Genomic DNA, 16122 nt, shown 5'->3' on the forward strand with positions numbered 1-16122 from the left:
TACAGATAGTCACCCTGCCAGCCCCATAGAAAGGAGGCAGCAGAAGTGATTCTGTCTCTGGACCCTAGAGCACAAACAAGGATAGTACTTACATACACAAGACAAGCTCTTGTGGGTCCAGCTGGAAACACAGTGGTAATTCCTGGAACAACAGCAATAGTACACTGTCACTGTTAGGCACGAAAGACAACGTATAACACTAGACAAGACTGGGGGCTGGAATTGCCTCCTGGAAACCAGGAGCCAACCCCAGTACAAAGGAGGACACTTATACACTGGTGAAGACTGATAGAACAGTTACCAGACACAAAAACGGAGAGGGATGGAAACAGAAGGGAACAAACTAAGGGCTAGAGGCAAGAACTGTGAACAGGCTCAGGCTGAAGCAAAGGCTGGACTAGGACTGGAAAACAGGGCGTAAACCTCTGGCTGGAACAAACATAGACAGGACTGGGAAAAAGAGAGCAGGCTCTGACTGGAACAGGCAAGGACAGGGCTGGAATACAGGAAGTAGGAATAAGCAGTAAGCAGGACTGGGAAACAGAGAGCAGGTTCAGGCTGAAACAAGGCAGGAGCAGGACAGAGAAACAGGGAGTAGGCTCTGGAAGAAACACACAGGTACAAGGCTAAGAGATAGGGAGCAGACTCTGGCTGGAACAATCAGGAGCAGGGCAGAGAAACAGGAAACAGGTTCAAGCTGGAACAGAACAGGAACAAGACTGGAATACCATCCGATAAGGGGTCTGTAACACAAAGGAATCGAACTCCAATGCACGATGGGAATCTTGAGGAAATGGCTGCTTATAAGCAGTTCCAAGCTGCAGAAAACCCCAGGTGGAATCACATGATTGGGCTGCACAGGAGAGGTCTCAGGTGTGTGTAGTTTCAGACCCTTGCAAGCCCTGGAGGAGAGGATCCAGTGAAAAGGAGAAACTAGACTTCACCCATAGAAAACAATGGGAAACAGAATCCAGGCTTTCCTGACTACCAGGCTGTGCATTATGGGATTTGCAGTCCCAGGAAGCAAATGTAATACTACAAAAGCACACCATGGCGAAAAGAGAAACAAACGGGAGTCAGGAAGGGACTCTAGATAAGTGTTCAAGGTGATTCCCAGGCTTACGACAGTCCCCTTACAGCGCCCCCTAGAAATGGGACGACAGAGTCATAACAGGTAGGCAGAATGGATATGAAAGCTTGGCTTGTCAGTGGGCTCAAGATTTCAAAGGGATCTCAAACCGAGCCAAGGCCAGGCTTCAAAATCGACCCTGGCGCGAGCTTTCAGTATCTCACCCACCTTTACATGTAGGTATCAGTCGGTTGTGGGATAAAATGGGTAGCTGAGGCAAGGAACGAGTGACCAAGACAAGGGACTATTCACGCAAACCCTTTCCTTCTGCAGTGCTCCTTCTGGGAGGTCAGTGAGTGGTGCAGGGAGCTCCTGCAGTGATGGAGTTTTGTGAGTTTGTGCAGGGAGGAGAGTGGCCCCCCGTAGAGTGGAAAGTGAGGGGTGCTGTGAGCTTATGCAAGGAACATTTTGAGCATGCAGCAGAGTCCCTCCAGGTACTGTTGTTAGGATTTTGCATCAGATATGCGCTAAAAAAGTAACATAAACCTGTTGCAAAACCTTTAGATATCAAGGCACAGGTGTTTTAGCACAAAGTAACTCGAGCAGTGAAGCCCTTGTGGCTTACATTTTAGGATAAGTAGCAGGTTATGAGGTTGAATCCTGGCAGAATCAGTTCAGACTTTCACCATTTTGATGATGATAAAATAAATGACAATAACAAACACCCTCAGATACATAAAACATGATTATTCCAAAGTGGAATACTCTGATGGAGTAGTTTCCATTAATTTAAGGCTGAAAAGGAATGATTAAAAATAAAATAAAGTGGTGCAATAGTGCAGCACAAAAGTGCAACTGTGTGCCACAAAATATACATTTTTGTGTGGCAAAGTTTGCTAATCTGTGCCACAAAATCCTAGAGGATCTGAAGACAGGGGCACGGAGTGGATGAAGACTAGCCAGACTTCTAGTCAGTAACTAGCTCTCGATGATAGTAGACTCCTAACGCAAACTCTGGGCCCTTGCACGCATAATTCATTTAAATAATTAATCATCGCTGTAGATAACTGGACTGTTGGTAAAAAGCGATTTTATTCATAGCCTAAATTGAGGAATTTGAACATCATTATTGCATGATAAGAAGCAAATGGAGTCACAGTGGGATTGGTCAGTTTCATGAGTTTCAACCGGTTGCTGCAATGCATTCAGAGCACCATGTGCAAGAGACAGATTTACAAATCCTAGGTATTACTCGCAAGGCTATCTGAGGGCAGAGCCTTCTTTACTTGTGTAAGGTCCTTTGGGTGGGCTTTATGGATTATCCTGACATCTGAAAATAGCATGACACCAGAAGGCGAACTGGTAGCCTGATGGATGACCTGCGGGTTCAGACACATGCTGGGCCACTGAGATCCTGGGAAGTCACAACAGCAGCTATTAATAATGTTATGTTATTAGTGTTTGGATGGCGCAAGGCTGCCACCGATAAGAACTCTTTTTTTAAACATGTTTATTGTTTCGGCTAGAAGGTGTCAAAAAAATTAGATTTAAGAAACAAAGCCATACGTTAAAAAGGGAATATATCTATATATGTTTATTATCCCCAAGAAACGTGAAGGGCAGCGGGAGAAATGACTGCCGGTCAGGAAGATGGTATAAAAAAAGAGTTCCAAGTTAAAAGCATGGATCGCACACACGCCCTAGGGAACCCCAAGAGGGGGGGGGCTCCACTCACCAGTCCCAGGACACAGGCACCATGGAATCTAAGGTGGTCAGGCTCCTACTGTCATTAAAACCGAGGGCCGCAGCCACTGGTATTATAACAGAGAGGTGTGAAGGGTGACCTGCGAAGTTTGAGGAGCTATGCATTGGGTGATAGGAAGGTCGTGGAATGCCTTGCACAATGGAATGGGGCACCTTCGTTTTGTGCTATATCACTGGACTGTTAAATCACCAAATATGTAAAAAGACAAAAAGAGAACAATCAAGTATAGACACTTACAAAGCCCATAAATACGACCAGCAGAAGGGGGAGAAGAATTAAAACTAAATAGTCTATCCCATCAAAATACTCAAGAAAACATTCGACCTCATAAGCTAGAATTCGTGTGAACTCTCCCTAATTCATTACAATGATCACAAAGATCCCATCCATTGCCCGGCCAGAAATTAACCTGTAATTAATGTGGAAAAATGTCTACATGCAGGTGACTTTTTTCATCGCAGTGCTCCAATAAGACAAAACACCTGCCTCATTTGCTGAAAAAATATTTGCCTATCCACCCACCAAAATGACTACAAAGTAGATCAATTACATAAACCTCGGGAAGCAAAGTTTAATCTGTAAAGCTTCCTTTTCCACTAAGAAACTAAACATTATGGGGGTCATTCTGACCCCGGCGGTCCAGGAGCACCGCCAACAGGCTGGCGGTGCCCCGCAGGGCATTCTGACCGCGGCGGTTTGGCCGCGGTCAGAAGTGGAAAACCGGCTGTCTCCCGCCGGTTTTCCGCTGCCCACAAGAATCCTCCATGGCGGCGCAGCTTGCTGCGCCGCCATGGGGATTCTGACACACCATGGCGGTATGGGGTGTCGTGGGGCCCCTGGGGGCCCCTGCAGTGCCCATGCCAATGGCATGGGCACTGCAGGGGCCCCCGTAAGAGGGCCCCACTTTGAATTTCACTGTCTGCATTGCAGACAGTGAAATTCGCGACGGGTGCAACTGCACCCGTCGCATCTTCCCACTCCGCCGGCTCCATTCAGAGCCGGCGTCCTCGTGGGAAGGTTTTTTTCCACTGGGCTCGCGGGCGGCCTTTTGCCGGTCGCCTGCCAGCCCAGTGGAAAACCCAGAATCACCGCAGCGGTCTGACGACCGCGGTGCGGTGTTCTGGCGGGGGTACTTTGGCGGGCGGCGGAGGTAAGAATCACCCCCTATATACCAATTGTTGCTCTAAGATCCAGAATCTAAAAGAAGTGTTCACTAGATGCTGCAAGCCAATAGCGGTTGACTCTTACAAAGGACAGGCAACATAGAACTCCATCGTTCCTCTCCTACTGAATGCCAAAAAAAAAAAAATGCAATGTTCCAGTAATCCTTCCACTGACGTGTTCACCCTACCTAGTTGTCCCAACGAACACCCATGTATAGCTGTCTGTAATTTAGAGAAGTCTTGACCACTCGATGCATTTAACTCATTTACCATCTTAATATACTTCGCTCATGTGAACAAACGAGTCAACAGCAAAAAGGCGCTTATAAGACGTAATAAACACATTTATCAAACTGTTAATGAACAATGAATGGATTAGGTCTTTCTTCATGATTTTTAAAGTCCTCTGGAATGATTCATACTCAGGCATCATAAACACAGACTCATCAGTTTGTGCCAACAAACGTTGTGTGGTGCTAGAAATTATTTAAGTAGTCAAGCGACCTTGTATGTGCTATAGTGAGCGTGTCTTTTGAACAGGTAAGGCTAGGATTACCCTGTAAATGTAGGGACAATGCAATTGTGTTTTTCAATTGTATTAATTACCGAATGCACTGATATTATATGTGGTTCTTCTTATGGTTGTAGTAGAACGTGTAGCAAAGTTTTGCAGATGCCCATTAAATTATGCACTTATGTGTCAGTGTGAGAAAGCCTATCAAGGACTGCATGATGGAGTTATTGTGACAAATGCACATACCAGTTAAGATTTGAATTTGATCGAAATATGGTTATCTTAATTTTTTATATAGCTGTTATTTATCAAGGACGAGGAGAGCAAAAAAAAACTTCTTATTGAAGTAGGGCCCCCAACAACACTGAAAACGTAGTACCAGTTTGTAGACTGTTTTTAGGATCACTTCATATGAAACATTCTCAAGATTGTAACTGGAGTCTACACAGAGCGGTGAATGAATTTAAAAACGAGCGTAACAATCGACTAGTACATGCATCTTACATTGCTGGATTCCTGGTCGGATTTCATTGTCTCGGCGATGTATTTGACACCCTCTATGGCGCTCTTCACATCTGGATTTTTAGTGAGCGGTGAATCGTAGGTCACTGCAGCTGGTCCTTGCTTCCCGGAGATTTCAGAAATGTCAATGTCTTCAGTGAAAATCTTTTTATGGTGTTTGCCTTTCGCTGGCCGTTTCATTGTGGAGAAAAACATCACATTTGGGATGGTCTCAATAAAAATCTGGAAGAAAAAACACATTTTACAGTGATGAACTAGAGTCTATTAAATAAAAAATTCACGTTATCATTGTTTTTTCCCACTTTTATAAATATTTGAGCAATAATGTATGAAATTCTAGTACCTTTTACAGGCCATTAAACGTCTCTTTTATCAGCTGACTTATTAATTGATGAGCATCTGAGAACAGGGAACACACCTGACTATCTACTTGCCTACTGAACATTACAAACCAGTATCTTATGGCTCAGACATCACTTAATATAACCTTGGCACTCTGAAGTAGCCGAAATGCTGAGGGTGTTTTTTTTGGGTCCTCACTACTCTGGTCTTCAGCTGTTGCTGATCCAGACGGACAGTCCAGTGCAGCAAAGGACACAAGCGCTTAGACAACCGAAATTAATAGATTGTTTCAACAGTAACAAGTGAAAGGTTCCCGTCGTCGAGCTAGAGAATACTCTGCAATTCTTGGTATAAACCACCAAATTGTTTGCATATAATGCACAATTTTCTATGTGCATCTGAGATCCGAGGGCAAATTATGAATTACAATGGATAGAAACCTGTGCTTGAGCTCTCAGTTTTGCAAGTTTTCTGACAATGTGCCACAACTCCTTCTTTGCATGCCTCTATCTTTAACCTACTCCAGTGTCGCTGACGTCAGAGGAAGGCTATGTTAGAAGCGGGAGCGTATGAATAAGTAGATGGCTCATTCATAAAGAATTGTCCCCACTGTGGTCTTAGGTTACCCACACGAGTCATAACAGGGAGCGATTGGTAGATGAGTTTCACCCTGTTTGCCTCTTCTATGTTACCATACCACAGTGAGCAACTCAAAGTCTTGCGTGGCCTAGCTTAGAGTTTTGCAAGAATGACCCTCAGCAGCTATGGTATGTTTTATTATTCAATGAGATAGGATTGGACGGGCCAAAAGTATATTTATTCTTGTAGCAAGATCTGATGGCAGTATTAATGGCAAATGCTGCAATTGGAGATGGTGGAGTAAGAATGTAAAACGCAATAGAGAAATGATGCTGTTATTGCTAATACTCCGATCTACTGGAATTATGTGCCACAATCTGTGGTAGTATTTTTTCGCTGTTTTACTATTTAACACACATTATTACTCTTACTCTCTGGGCAGACGTTCCCCCTCGTGGTTTGCAGTTTAACGCCAGAATACAGCATCCAGCTACTGAAAGGTTACCAGGCAACCATTCTAAAGAGTTTGCCACTATGCAGCACCACATGTGTTTTTTTATAGTAACTTTTGCTCAGTTTGAGTTAGGATCAATATTTTATTGGTTAAAATCTGCAAAGTATGCATTAAGTATGGATTATGTGGAAAGTGCAGTAAATCCATAATTATGCAGAAAATATTGTGACTGCAGGATTGAATAATTCCAGTGGCCCTTCTTATATTTTCATGGCACTCTGATGAATTGCAATAAGGAAATAAGGGGACTATCTACACTTCATAGTTTTATGGTACCATACCGTGTGTACCTCTGAGAACCTCAAAACTGGTGACCTGATTTTGAGTGCGAAACAAATCATTACTCAAAACCACAAAGGAAAACTACAAATACAAACGTTTAAAAATGTACATGCAAAGGTTGCACACTTTCCTTCAACCAATAAGCAATTGGATTTTTACAGTGCCACTAACGATTGGTAAAACGCAAAACGTGTTGTATTTTTTTTTAACTGCATTTTTTATTTAATCAATAATATTCATAACCACTGACACTATCAACAAACATTAAATATAAATTATCACTTAGCAAAACACTAGTAGTTAAAATGAGAGTGAGTAATATTTTAGTCCAAATTTAAAAGGACCTAGAAAAAGTTAAAAAAGCAATAACAGTCACTTGCATTGCAGGAGTCTTTAACAGAAAATATTTTTACTAAAAATAAACACAGGACATATGACATGGTCCTGTCGAAAAATTGACAGGCTATTGAAAACAAGTAACAGCAAGATTAAACAAGCATTTGCAATGCAACGGGTCTCGCGTTTGTTCATGTTAGAGCTGATAGCGTTGTAAACTCCTAACCCGACTTTTCACCTATCGGCAAAAGTGCATTTATGTACGTAACCCGAAAAAGTGCAATTAACTGTGTAAAGCGCTCGACTTCTGCCAAGCGAAATTGCGCTAGGAAAATAGAGAAAAAGTAGTCCACGAGCCGGACAGAAAACAGCGAGCCTCGCATGTTTTCTGTACTTGGTCGATGCGCTCGAGGAGGGCTAGTCACCGGAAAAGGCATGACCTATGCATGCCTTCGACCAATGAAAGCAAGCAGATTTTAATAGGCAAGCACACGAACCAATGAAAAACACTGACGTGACGTTGACAGGGCTCCGAGCCCTTTTCTAATACCTAAAGCATCTCGCTGCGATACGCATGCGCGAGTGCATGCGACGCAGGCTCGACCCTAAAAATGGTCACAACAAGATAGCCAAATAGCTCTTTAATGTGGTATCACCTATTAAAGGCCTGCTCCAGCATTATAGGCCGGAGCCAAAGACAAGGGCCTATAACAAAGGAGGCCTTTATTGACTGATATAGCCCGCCATAGCATGCTAGAAGGCTATTAGAACCTTCTGCCCCATAGGGGCAGATTTTCATAACTAAAAAAGCAGCTTATAGGGACACGCAGGGGGCCTATAACTCATTGCACCTCTGACGCTTGAGTGGCTTTCACCGCTCTTGTTGTGTGTGTGCCTGACAGCTGCCAATGTGAGCGTGCACAGCAAGAGCTGTGAAAGTGGGCAACAGACAGCCCCTAATTCACCTCTGGGTCTGCAAAACCTTTTCTATGTTTGGCAGAGCCGAGGGAGGCAGAAGCTGACCGGAATTTACCCCTTCTTCCTTTTGAGGCTCCGGTGTCACTAAGCGAAATAGGGTTATGTAGCAGGGAGAGCTGGCTGTGTGCCCTTAATCATCCGCTTCCTCGGGCTCTCTTATTAACCCTGCACAATCCACATCCCCTGGGGGGAGGGAGATTCAGAAGATGTGGACCTGGACATTGGAAAGTTAACAGCAGTGGTCCTATGCAAGTGATTTTAGGCCCCTGCTCCTCCGTTGTTCTCAGTGGAGCTCTCAACATTTTAATGTTCTATTAAACATCGATACACCAACAATGCAGTGTCTATCAGGTATTACACCTGGTCGAAAAGAGTCAGGAATTCACCATAAATTGCCTCAATGGGATTACTGCATCATAGCAATCCATGGGCGCCGCGCCAGAGATGCTGTAGAGGAAGCGTGGGAGGAAGATTTACTAGAATGGGCTTTGGCTGAGGAACTAAGGATGTGGGTGGTCAGGATAGATGAAAATGTTATTAATAATATAACCATATGGTTCAACGTGATGAACTCAGTGGTGGGGTTAGAAGTGAATAGGATATCACAATAGTACCTGAAGATATGACAAATTAGACACTCCTGTGAAGGAGCTAATATGAGCGCAATGTAAGTGAATCTGACTAGATATGTGTGGACAAGATGAAATTATATTGGTGAATAGTGACTGTGGACAACATACACAAAGATACCTAGACACTGCTGAGGAAGGGCCAGAGACACAAGTACACACATATTCTTATTTCTCTCTTCTCTTCCTTACGTTTAGGCTACAAAGTAACAAAACTGATATAAGGTGACAACAGTATATTTTATTGTTGAAATATTGGTAAAAGTTGTATAAGAAAATATTATTAAAGTTACAAAACAATAAGTGAAGATCTTAACATAATAAACATTTTCGATGGACCACTTTTAGCACAGGTCAGCAAACATTACCAGTGGCATATCTTAAACCTGTGATTGCATAAATGCTCCAATAACTTACTAATAAGCCTTTTTACTTGGAGTACTGGTGTTCCTCCTCACAGTCCTGGCTTTCCTGCCTCCATTCCCTTTTGAGTCCACCTGCAGTGTTTGAGAAGTTTGCATGAACTGTTCTACCCAAGCTGCCTTTTATTGCAGACAGGAAGAGGAGGGGAGACCATACCTAGGGACTGGGGAATGACCTCGCCTAGGGAATGGGGGTGACCGCGTCTTTTCATTTAGGAGTAGGATAAATAAATCCTGTCTTTTGAATGAGGCAACCGTCACTTGGCAAGTACTCCGATAAGGATGAATGATAAGGCGGTCGTACACGGAGGTCCTGTGGGGGGTGGTGGCCGATTCACGGCTTATCCCCCCAGGGTGTTTGGGGAAGTGGAATAGCCCTGGGCGCTGTTTGGGCGCTTTGGGCTATGGCAGGAGGTATGAATAGGGGGCAATTTTATGCCTCTGGTGCCATTTTGAGTTGTGCCCCGGGTAGGTCGGAGCAGCTTTTTTGGCATTTTCAGATTTCTGGGCGATTAGAGTAGTTTTTTGTTAGGTTTGTCAGTGATCTATATCTCAAATAAATCATTAAAGTAAGGCAAGTAGTGCATAATTGTTAGCGGTTGCGGCACACAGAAATTGTGCGGCGTGTGGTTACCTGTGGTGTTTGCCGTCACGGTCCGGATTGCTCGGAGGGGTTAGCCGGCACTGTTTGTTGTGCCGCGAGTGCCGTTTGCAGAGTATGGCAGTGGAAGCAAAAGTCCAGCAAGCGCTCGGCTTGCTTGAGGAAGCGGGCCTTCTGGATCTGGTGCGGCCGGGTGCAGCAACGGCTGCCCGGCCCACGAGGAAGGCTGCGAGCGGGGTGGCGGCAGTTGTCATGGCCTGCTCGCCTCCGCGCCGCGTTGCCGGAATAAGGAAGGTGAGTGCGGTTGGGAAGGGGAAGGCGCAGGCCGTTTGGCGGGCGGGCGCGTGGGCGGGGAGCGGCTGGGGCTCAGATGCGGCCGGTGCAGGTGTCGCTGAAGATATCGGAGGAGTGGCAAGGGCGAGGTGGGCCACTAATTAAGGAACAGGGCGTGTTGGGACAAGGAATTGAGCCAACTTCATATGGGGAAGACAGCCCCATGGAGGGCACGAGTGCGGGGGCGGGAGGGAGGGGAGTGGGGTGGGGCCACGCTCGTTGGTGAGCTTTCAGGAGGAGCTGGTTTCTCTGGCCAGCAGCCCGGAAGGGACCATTTTGGATTTTGATGATGATGATTCCCAGTGGCAGGATTTAGGAGAGGAGGTCCAGAAGGGGGAGTCAGAAGATGGTTCTTGGGGAGGGGGGGAGGAGCCTGTAGATAGTTGGGGGCCACAGGTGACTACTTCATTCTTGTGGGAGTGGAGTGAGGAGGATGAGTCAGTAGAGGTGGAGGAGGACGGGATTACGTTAAAGGTACGTCCTCCTCTTCGCACTTATGGGAAGAGTAGGTGTCTACAGAAGCAGTTGGTGCGGGATGTAGGGTCTCACAGGCCAGAGGCAGGCAGGGATGGTAGGATACAGGCAGGGATGGGGCGCAAGGCATTACGGGGCGAAGAAATAAGCGGGTTAACGGGAATTCCACAGCAGGGCGAAGATGCAGGGCGGCAGGATCTGGGACGGGCAGGAGCGGCCCATAGACCCCAGGATGAAGTGAAGGCAGGGCCAGAGCGGCTAGCCGGATGGCGGAGAGGAGTCCAGCGGACGCAGAAGTTGGTGGAGGTATGGTTGCTCTGCGGGGCCGGCGTGGCAGAGTGGGTTTTTTCGCCCCTGATGACGCACCCGTGGAGGAGTGGCGACCTGCCGTGGAACCATCGTTGCGGAGAGGTGCCTCATGGGGTAAGGTGGTAGTGCACCCCAGGGGTAAGACGGGTCATGCACGGGCAAGGGATTTGGGGGGCGCCCTGCCTGTGGAGCCTGTCTCGCGGTCGGATGAGCTTCAGTGTGACGAGGACAGTATGGAAGAAGGAGAGTTGAGGGAGAGTGCAGAGGAGGAATGGTGGTGTGAGGGGGGGGTGTCTAACATTGTTAAGTCGTTTCAGGACACCGCAATGACGATGGACAGACGAATTCGGAAGGGGCGAGTGACTCAGGAGCGTCACCGGCCCTTGTTGTCAGGTAAGAGACCTGCTGCTGTGGTGTCAGTGACGGTGGAGGCAAAAGTTGAAGAGGGACAGGAGCGCCTGCACAAAGGTGTTTATGTGTCGGATGTAGGGGTGGGGCCCGACAAAGCGGGGGGTCAGAGTGCACCTCCGCAGGGGAAGGAGGAGAAGAAAACGGACACAGGTACTGGGACAGGAGGGGATAAGAGTAAAAAGCTTCCTTACATGGGTACAGCTAAGCTGCTGGGGTCGCACTTGATGTTGGCAACAAAGGAGAAGATTTGGCGCGGCGAGTATGTTGAAATTACTGCATAGAGAGGTGCGCTCTACAGAAGGGTCGAAGGAAGAAGAATATGAGTTGGCAAAGCGGCCAAAGGTACCGGTAACCATTGAGAATTGGACGGCGGCTTTTTGATTTATGCCAGTGTCTATTGTGAGCGCTTCCCAGAGAGGGCTGTAGCGCTGCTAAAGTACATGGACGTTATTAGGAAGGCTCAATTGAATTATGGCGGCTATGCGTGGGTACAGTATGATGAGGAGTTTTGAGCGCGTTTAGCGGCAGACGACTCGGTTTTGTGGGGCGAAATTGATGCTGACCTATGGCATCATACTATGGGGCCCGCCAAATTCGGCAAGACGGTTTTTACAGCTCGCGGTCTCCCCATCACTTACCGGCCCTTTCGGGATCGCCCCACCCAGGGTGGGGCAGGGACATCGGCTAAGGGCACTGCCGGGACGGGGACCTCGGGAAATGTCAAGTCAGGGGCTTGTTGGGATTACAACAAAGGGCTGTGTACAAGGGAATATTGTAAATTTCGGCACGAATGCTTGCGGTGTGCCGGGAGGCATGCAGTGCTCCACTGTTATGCTTCCGGGAATGTCGGGGTGTCGGGACAGAGTTCGGGATCCGCAACCGGTGGGGCCAGCTCCGGGAACCAAGCGGCGGGCAGATATCGAGGTGGTCAGGGCGCGCTGGGTAAGAGCTCGTACGCCGGTTAGGCTGGACAGGCTGCGTTATTGGCTGGCACAATACGACGACGTTGAAGTTGCGCGTTTGCTGTTGCGTGGTTTTTCGGAGGGTTTTCGATTGCAGTACGCGGGTCCGCAGGTGCGTCGATGGGCAGACAACCTCAAATCAATTGTGGGCAAGGAGGCATTGGTGCAGGAGAAGTTGAATAAGGAGATTGTTGAAGGCAGGCTGGAGGGTCCGTTTGATGTGTGGCCTTTGGACAACCTTATTGTTTCTCCGATTGGGGTGGTCCCCAAAAAGGAGGTTGGTCAGTTTCGTCTTATTCATCACCTCTCTTGGCCGGAAGGGAGCTCGGTCAATGATTTCATTCCAGAGCACTTGACCAAGGTGTCTTATGTGTCGGTGGACGTCGCGATTGGCCTGGTGGAGGTTTTTGGCGAGAAGGCCATGATGGCGAAGACAGATATTAAGTCTGCGTTTCGCCTGTTGCCGGTGCACCCCGATGATTTTGAGCTGCTAGGCATTCAATTTCAGGGGCGATGGTATGTGGATAAAGCGTTGCCGATGGGTTGTTCCATTTCTTGCTCTTTGTTTGAGCGTTTCAGCACTTTCTTGCAGTGGATTTTTTCTCGCGTCACAGGACATAAGGAGGTGACGCATTACCTGGATGATTTCTTTTTCGTGGCACAGGCGGACTCGGAGCAGTGTGCGGTCGTTTTGCGGCAGTTCCAAGATCTTATGGGGGACCTGGGTGTGCCCCTGGCTCCCGAGAAAACAGTGGGACCTGCTACGGTGTTGACTTTTTTGGGCATCGAACTGGATACCGACATGATGTTGGCTCGGTTGCCATTGGAAAAACAACGGAACATGATTGTGACAATTTCACAGATGGTACGGAAGAACAAGGTTAACGTGACGGAGGTGCAGGTATTGCTCAGGCATTTTAATTTTGCGTGCCGGGTTGTGCAGGCGGGGCGGACTTTCTGCAGGTGTTTGGCACTTTCTCTGGCCGGGAAGCAGTTGCCACACCATCACGTATGGCTTAAGGTGGGCGCGAAGGAGCATCTGAGGATGTGGTGTTTTTTCCTGGAACAGTTCAATGGGATTCCCTTGCGGTCTTGTCAGATAGTGGATTGGGATGTGCAGATTTTTTCAGATGCGGCGGGGGCTTCGGGCTTCGGCTTGTATTGGCAGGGGAAGTTTTGCGTGGAAACGTGGCCGGTGTCGTGGACGGGAGGGGTGAGGAGCATAGCATTTCTGGAATTCTTCCCATTGGTAGTAGCAGAAGTAATTTGGGGGTCGTTGTTGGAACATAAGAGAGTGCTTTTCAGAGTGGACAATCTAGCGGTGGTGCTGGGAGTAGTGAACAGGCAGTCGGCTCGTAATCCGCAGGTACTGCAGCTGCTGCGTGTTTTTGTGTTGCATTGCCTGCGTCATGATATTCAATTTAAGGAGAGGCATGTGCCAGGTGTGAACAATGACATTGCGGATGCTTTGTCTCGTTCACAGTGGGACCTATTCCATGGGCTCGTTGCGGGCGAGATCTTGTCCAGAACTAGGATGCCGGAGGCTTTATGGTCAGTGGGAGACAGAGGATGTTCAGGTTGGTTTTGAATTCTCTGGCTCCATCTACTAGACGAGCGTATGTGCGGGCCTGGAGGGAGTTCAGGCAGTCCGGGGCGCGGTGGCATGCAGATCAACAAGGGAGAGTGGAGGACATGTTGCGCTTTATCATGGCGCTGGTGGAGAGAAACCAGTCGCGGATAACGATTGCAGGGAAGTTAGCAGGAGTCGCGTTTTGGGGAAAATTCTTTTGGGGATACGCCCCACCCGCTGGTGAACTCCAGCGGATTCTAGATGGATGGGAGAAGGAGGCAGGACAACGAGGTAATGGGAGGCAGCCCATTTTATTGCGGCTCTTACGGAGAGTCGTGAATAGTCTCGAGATGGTGTGTTATGACGAGAAAGAAGCTTTACTCTTCAAGACGCTGATGTCTTGGTTGTTTTTCGGGGCGTTCAGGGTGTCTGAGCTTTTGGGGTTGGGACATAAGCCTGGCTTGCGTTGGGATGACGTGGAATTTCAGGGGTCTTCGGTACTTCTGAGGCTTTGGAGTTCGAAGGCAGACCAACTCGGTTTAGGTACGCATGTGGTGTTGCCACGGTATCCCGTGGAGGAGTTGTGCCCGGTCAATCTGGGTAGAGCGCTGCGACGGGGTTGGCGCAGGGGAGCAGAGGTTTTCCAGCATTACAATGGGAGTAGGACAACGGCGCGTCAGCTTTTAGCGGTACTGCGAGCAAGTTTGCGTTATTTGGGGCAGGATGCATCCCGCTTTGGTACGCATTCCTTTCGTATTGGCATGGCGACAGAGGCGGCTTTACGGGGCTGGCGCACAGGGCGAATTATGAAGTTGGGGAGGTGGAGATCAGATGCTTTCAGGCGTTATGTGAGGTGTGGGGGTCCTGGTGTGGAGAATGAGCATTAACGTATTTTTCTCCTGCTGCAGGTTCGGGGTCGGGTCCTGAGACGCCTTTCTTCCACATTTGGTTCTTCGGACATTCCTTTGTGAAGTGGGCACAACGACAAGCTGGGAGCACGGCCATGGGGGTTAATTTAGGGTTGGCTGTGGACCGTTATAGGGTGCGTTGGTGAGGTAAAGGGGGAATGCGATGGGATCAATTATTGCGGACTTTACAGGCAGAAAAAGGGCGGGGGCCTTGCCCTGATGTTTTGTTGATTCATTTGGGTGAGAATGACTTGGTTGAAAGGACGGGTTTGGATGTGCTGAAGGACATGAAGGCTGACTTGCTGGAAATATGGAGGCAATGGTACGGTTGCCATTTAGTTTGGACGGCATTTGTCCCGCGTAGGGTTTGGAGAGGTGCACGCAAGCCAGGGGCCATTGAGAAGGCTCGGCGTAAGATTAATAAGGAGATGAAGGGTTTTTATAAGTCCTATGGTATTTCGGTGTTAGAACATGAGGATCTTCGTTTTGAGGATCGTGAGTTTTTCCAGGGCGACGGTGTACACCTATCCTTCATGGGTATGGAGTCGTACCTGCTCCAGGTAAGGGAAGTGTTAAAAGCTCTGTTAGGCGAACGGTGAGATGAAGTTTTTCCTGGTGACACCCCTTACAGTTGGGGGGGGGGGGCAGAAAAGGGAACGGGTTCCTTTTTCTGGTGCAAGCGGGAACTGCAACAGTGCACAGAGCTATGAGAAAGGGGGGGGAGGACGGCAGAACTGACAAGGCATTGACAGGTAGGAAAGGACTGGACGGCAGCAGGACAACTCAGACAGCATGAGGTGGACATTCAGGGGTTTTGGCGGATTTGTGCGCTCAGGGGGTACGAAGCAGCAGGAGACTATGGACATGACAATGGACTTTAGCAACGATGCATTACAATGAAAGGTTAATAAGAAGCCATGTGGTATGGAATGGGAGGGGGGAGAGGAGGGGATGGGAGGGGGAGCGATGATAGGATAACTCGATGTATAGTGAGGTATTAGTTTTGTGAGGCGCTAGGCCAAGGGTAAATTGACGGTTGTAAGTGCACCTGTTTCCAATAAAGCGGCCTTTTACACACACAATAAAGCGGTATGGCGTCTTTCTTCCCCAAGGAGGTCCGGGGGGGGATGGCCGATTCACGGCTTATCCACCCCCCGGGCTGTTTGGGGAAGTGGAATAGCCCTGGGCGCCGTTTGGGCGCTTTGGGCTATGGTGGGAGGTATGAATAGGGGGCCATTTTATGCCTCAGGTGCCATTTTGAGTTGTGCCCCGGGTAGGTCGGAGCAGCTTTTTCCCTCCCTCCCTCCCTGGTATTGGGGTTTAGGTCAGGGGTATTTTTGGGGGGTTCCTCGGCGTGGTAAGGGGGGCAGGGGCAGACCTATGTTGGCCCGGTTGGAGATGGGTGCAAAGGTGTGACAAGATGGTTCTACGGATGTCGC

At 48.2% G+C, this 16122-nt stretch overlaps 1 protein-coding gene across 1 annotated transcript in view; it reads right to left on the reverse strand.

Moving 5' to 3' along the window:
- CHRNA1 (cholinergic receptor nicotinic alpha 1 subunit) overlaps window positions 1-16122 on the reverse strand; it is a 148110-nt gene that overhangs the window by 40886 nt on the left and 91102 nt on the right. Inside the window, exon 8 of the mRNA XM_069225388.1 lies at window positions 5016-5255. Within this exon, the coding sequence (XP_069081489.1) occupies window positions 5016-5255 (240 nt within the window). The remainder of the gene's footprint in view (window positions 1-5015; window positions 5256-16122) is intronic.

The sequence above is a fragment of the Pleurodeles waltl genome, chromosome 3_1 (genome assembly GCF_031143425.1).
Source record: "Pleurodeles waltl isolate 20211129_DDA chromosome 3_1, aPleWal1.hap1.20221129, whole genome shotgun sequence".
Taxonomy (NCBI): Eukaryota; Metazoa; Chordata; class Amphibia; order Caudata; family Salamandridae; genus Pleurodeles; species Pleurodeles waltl.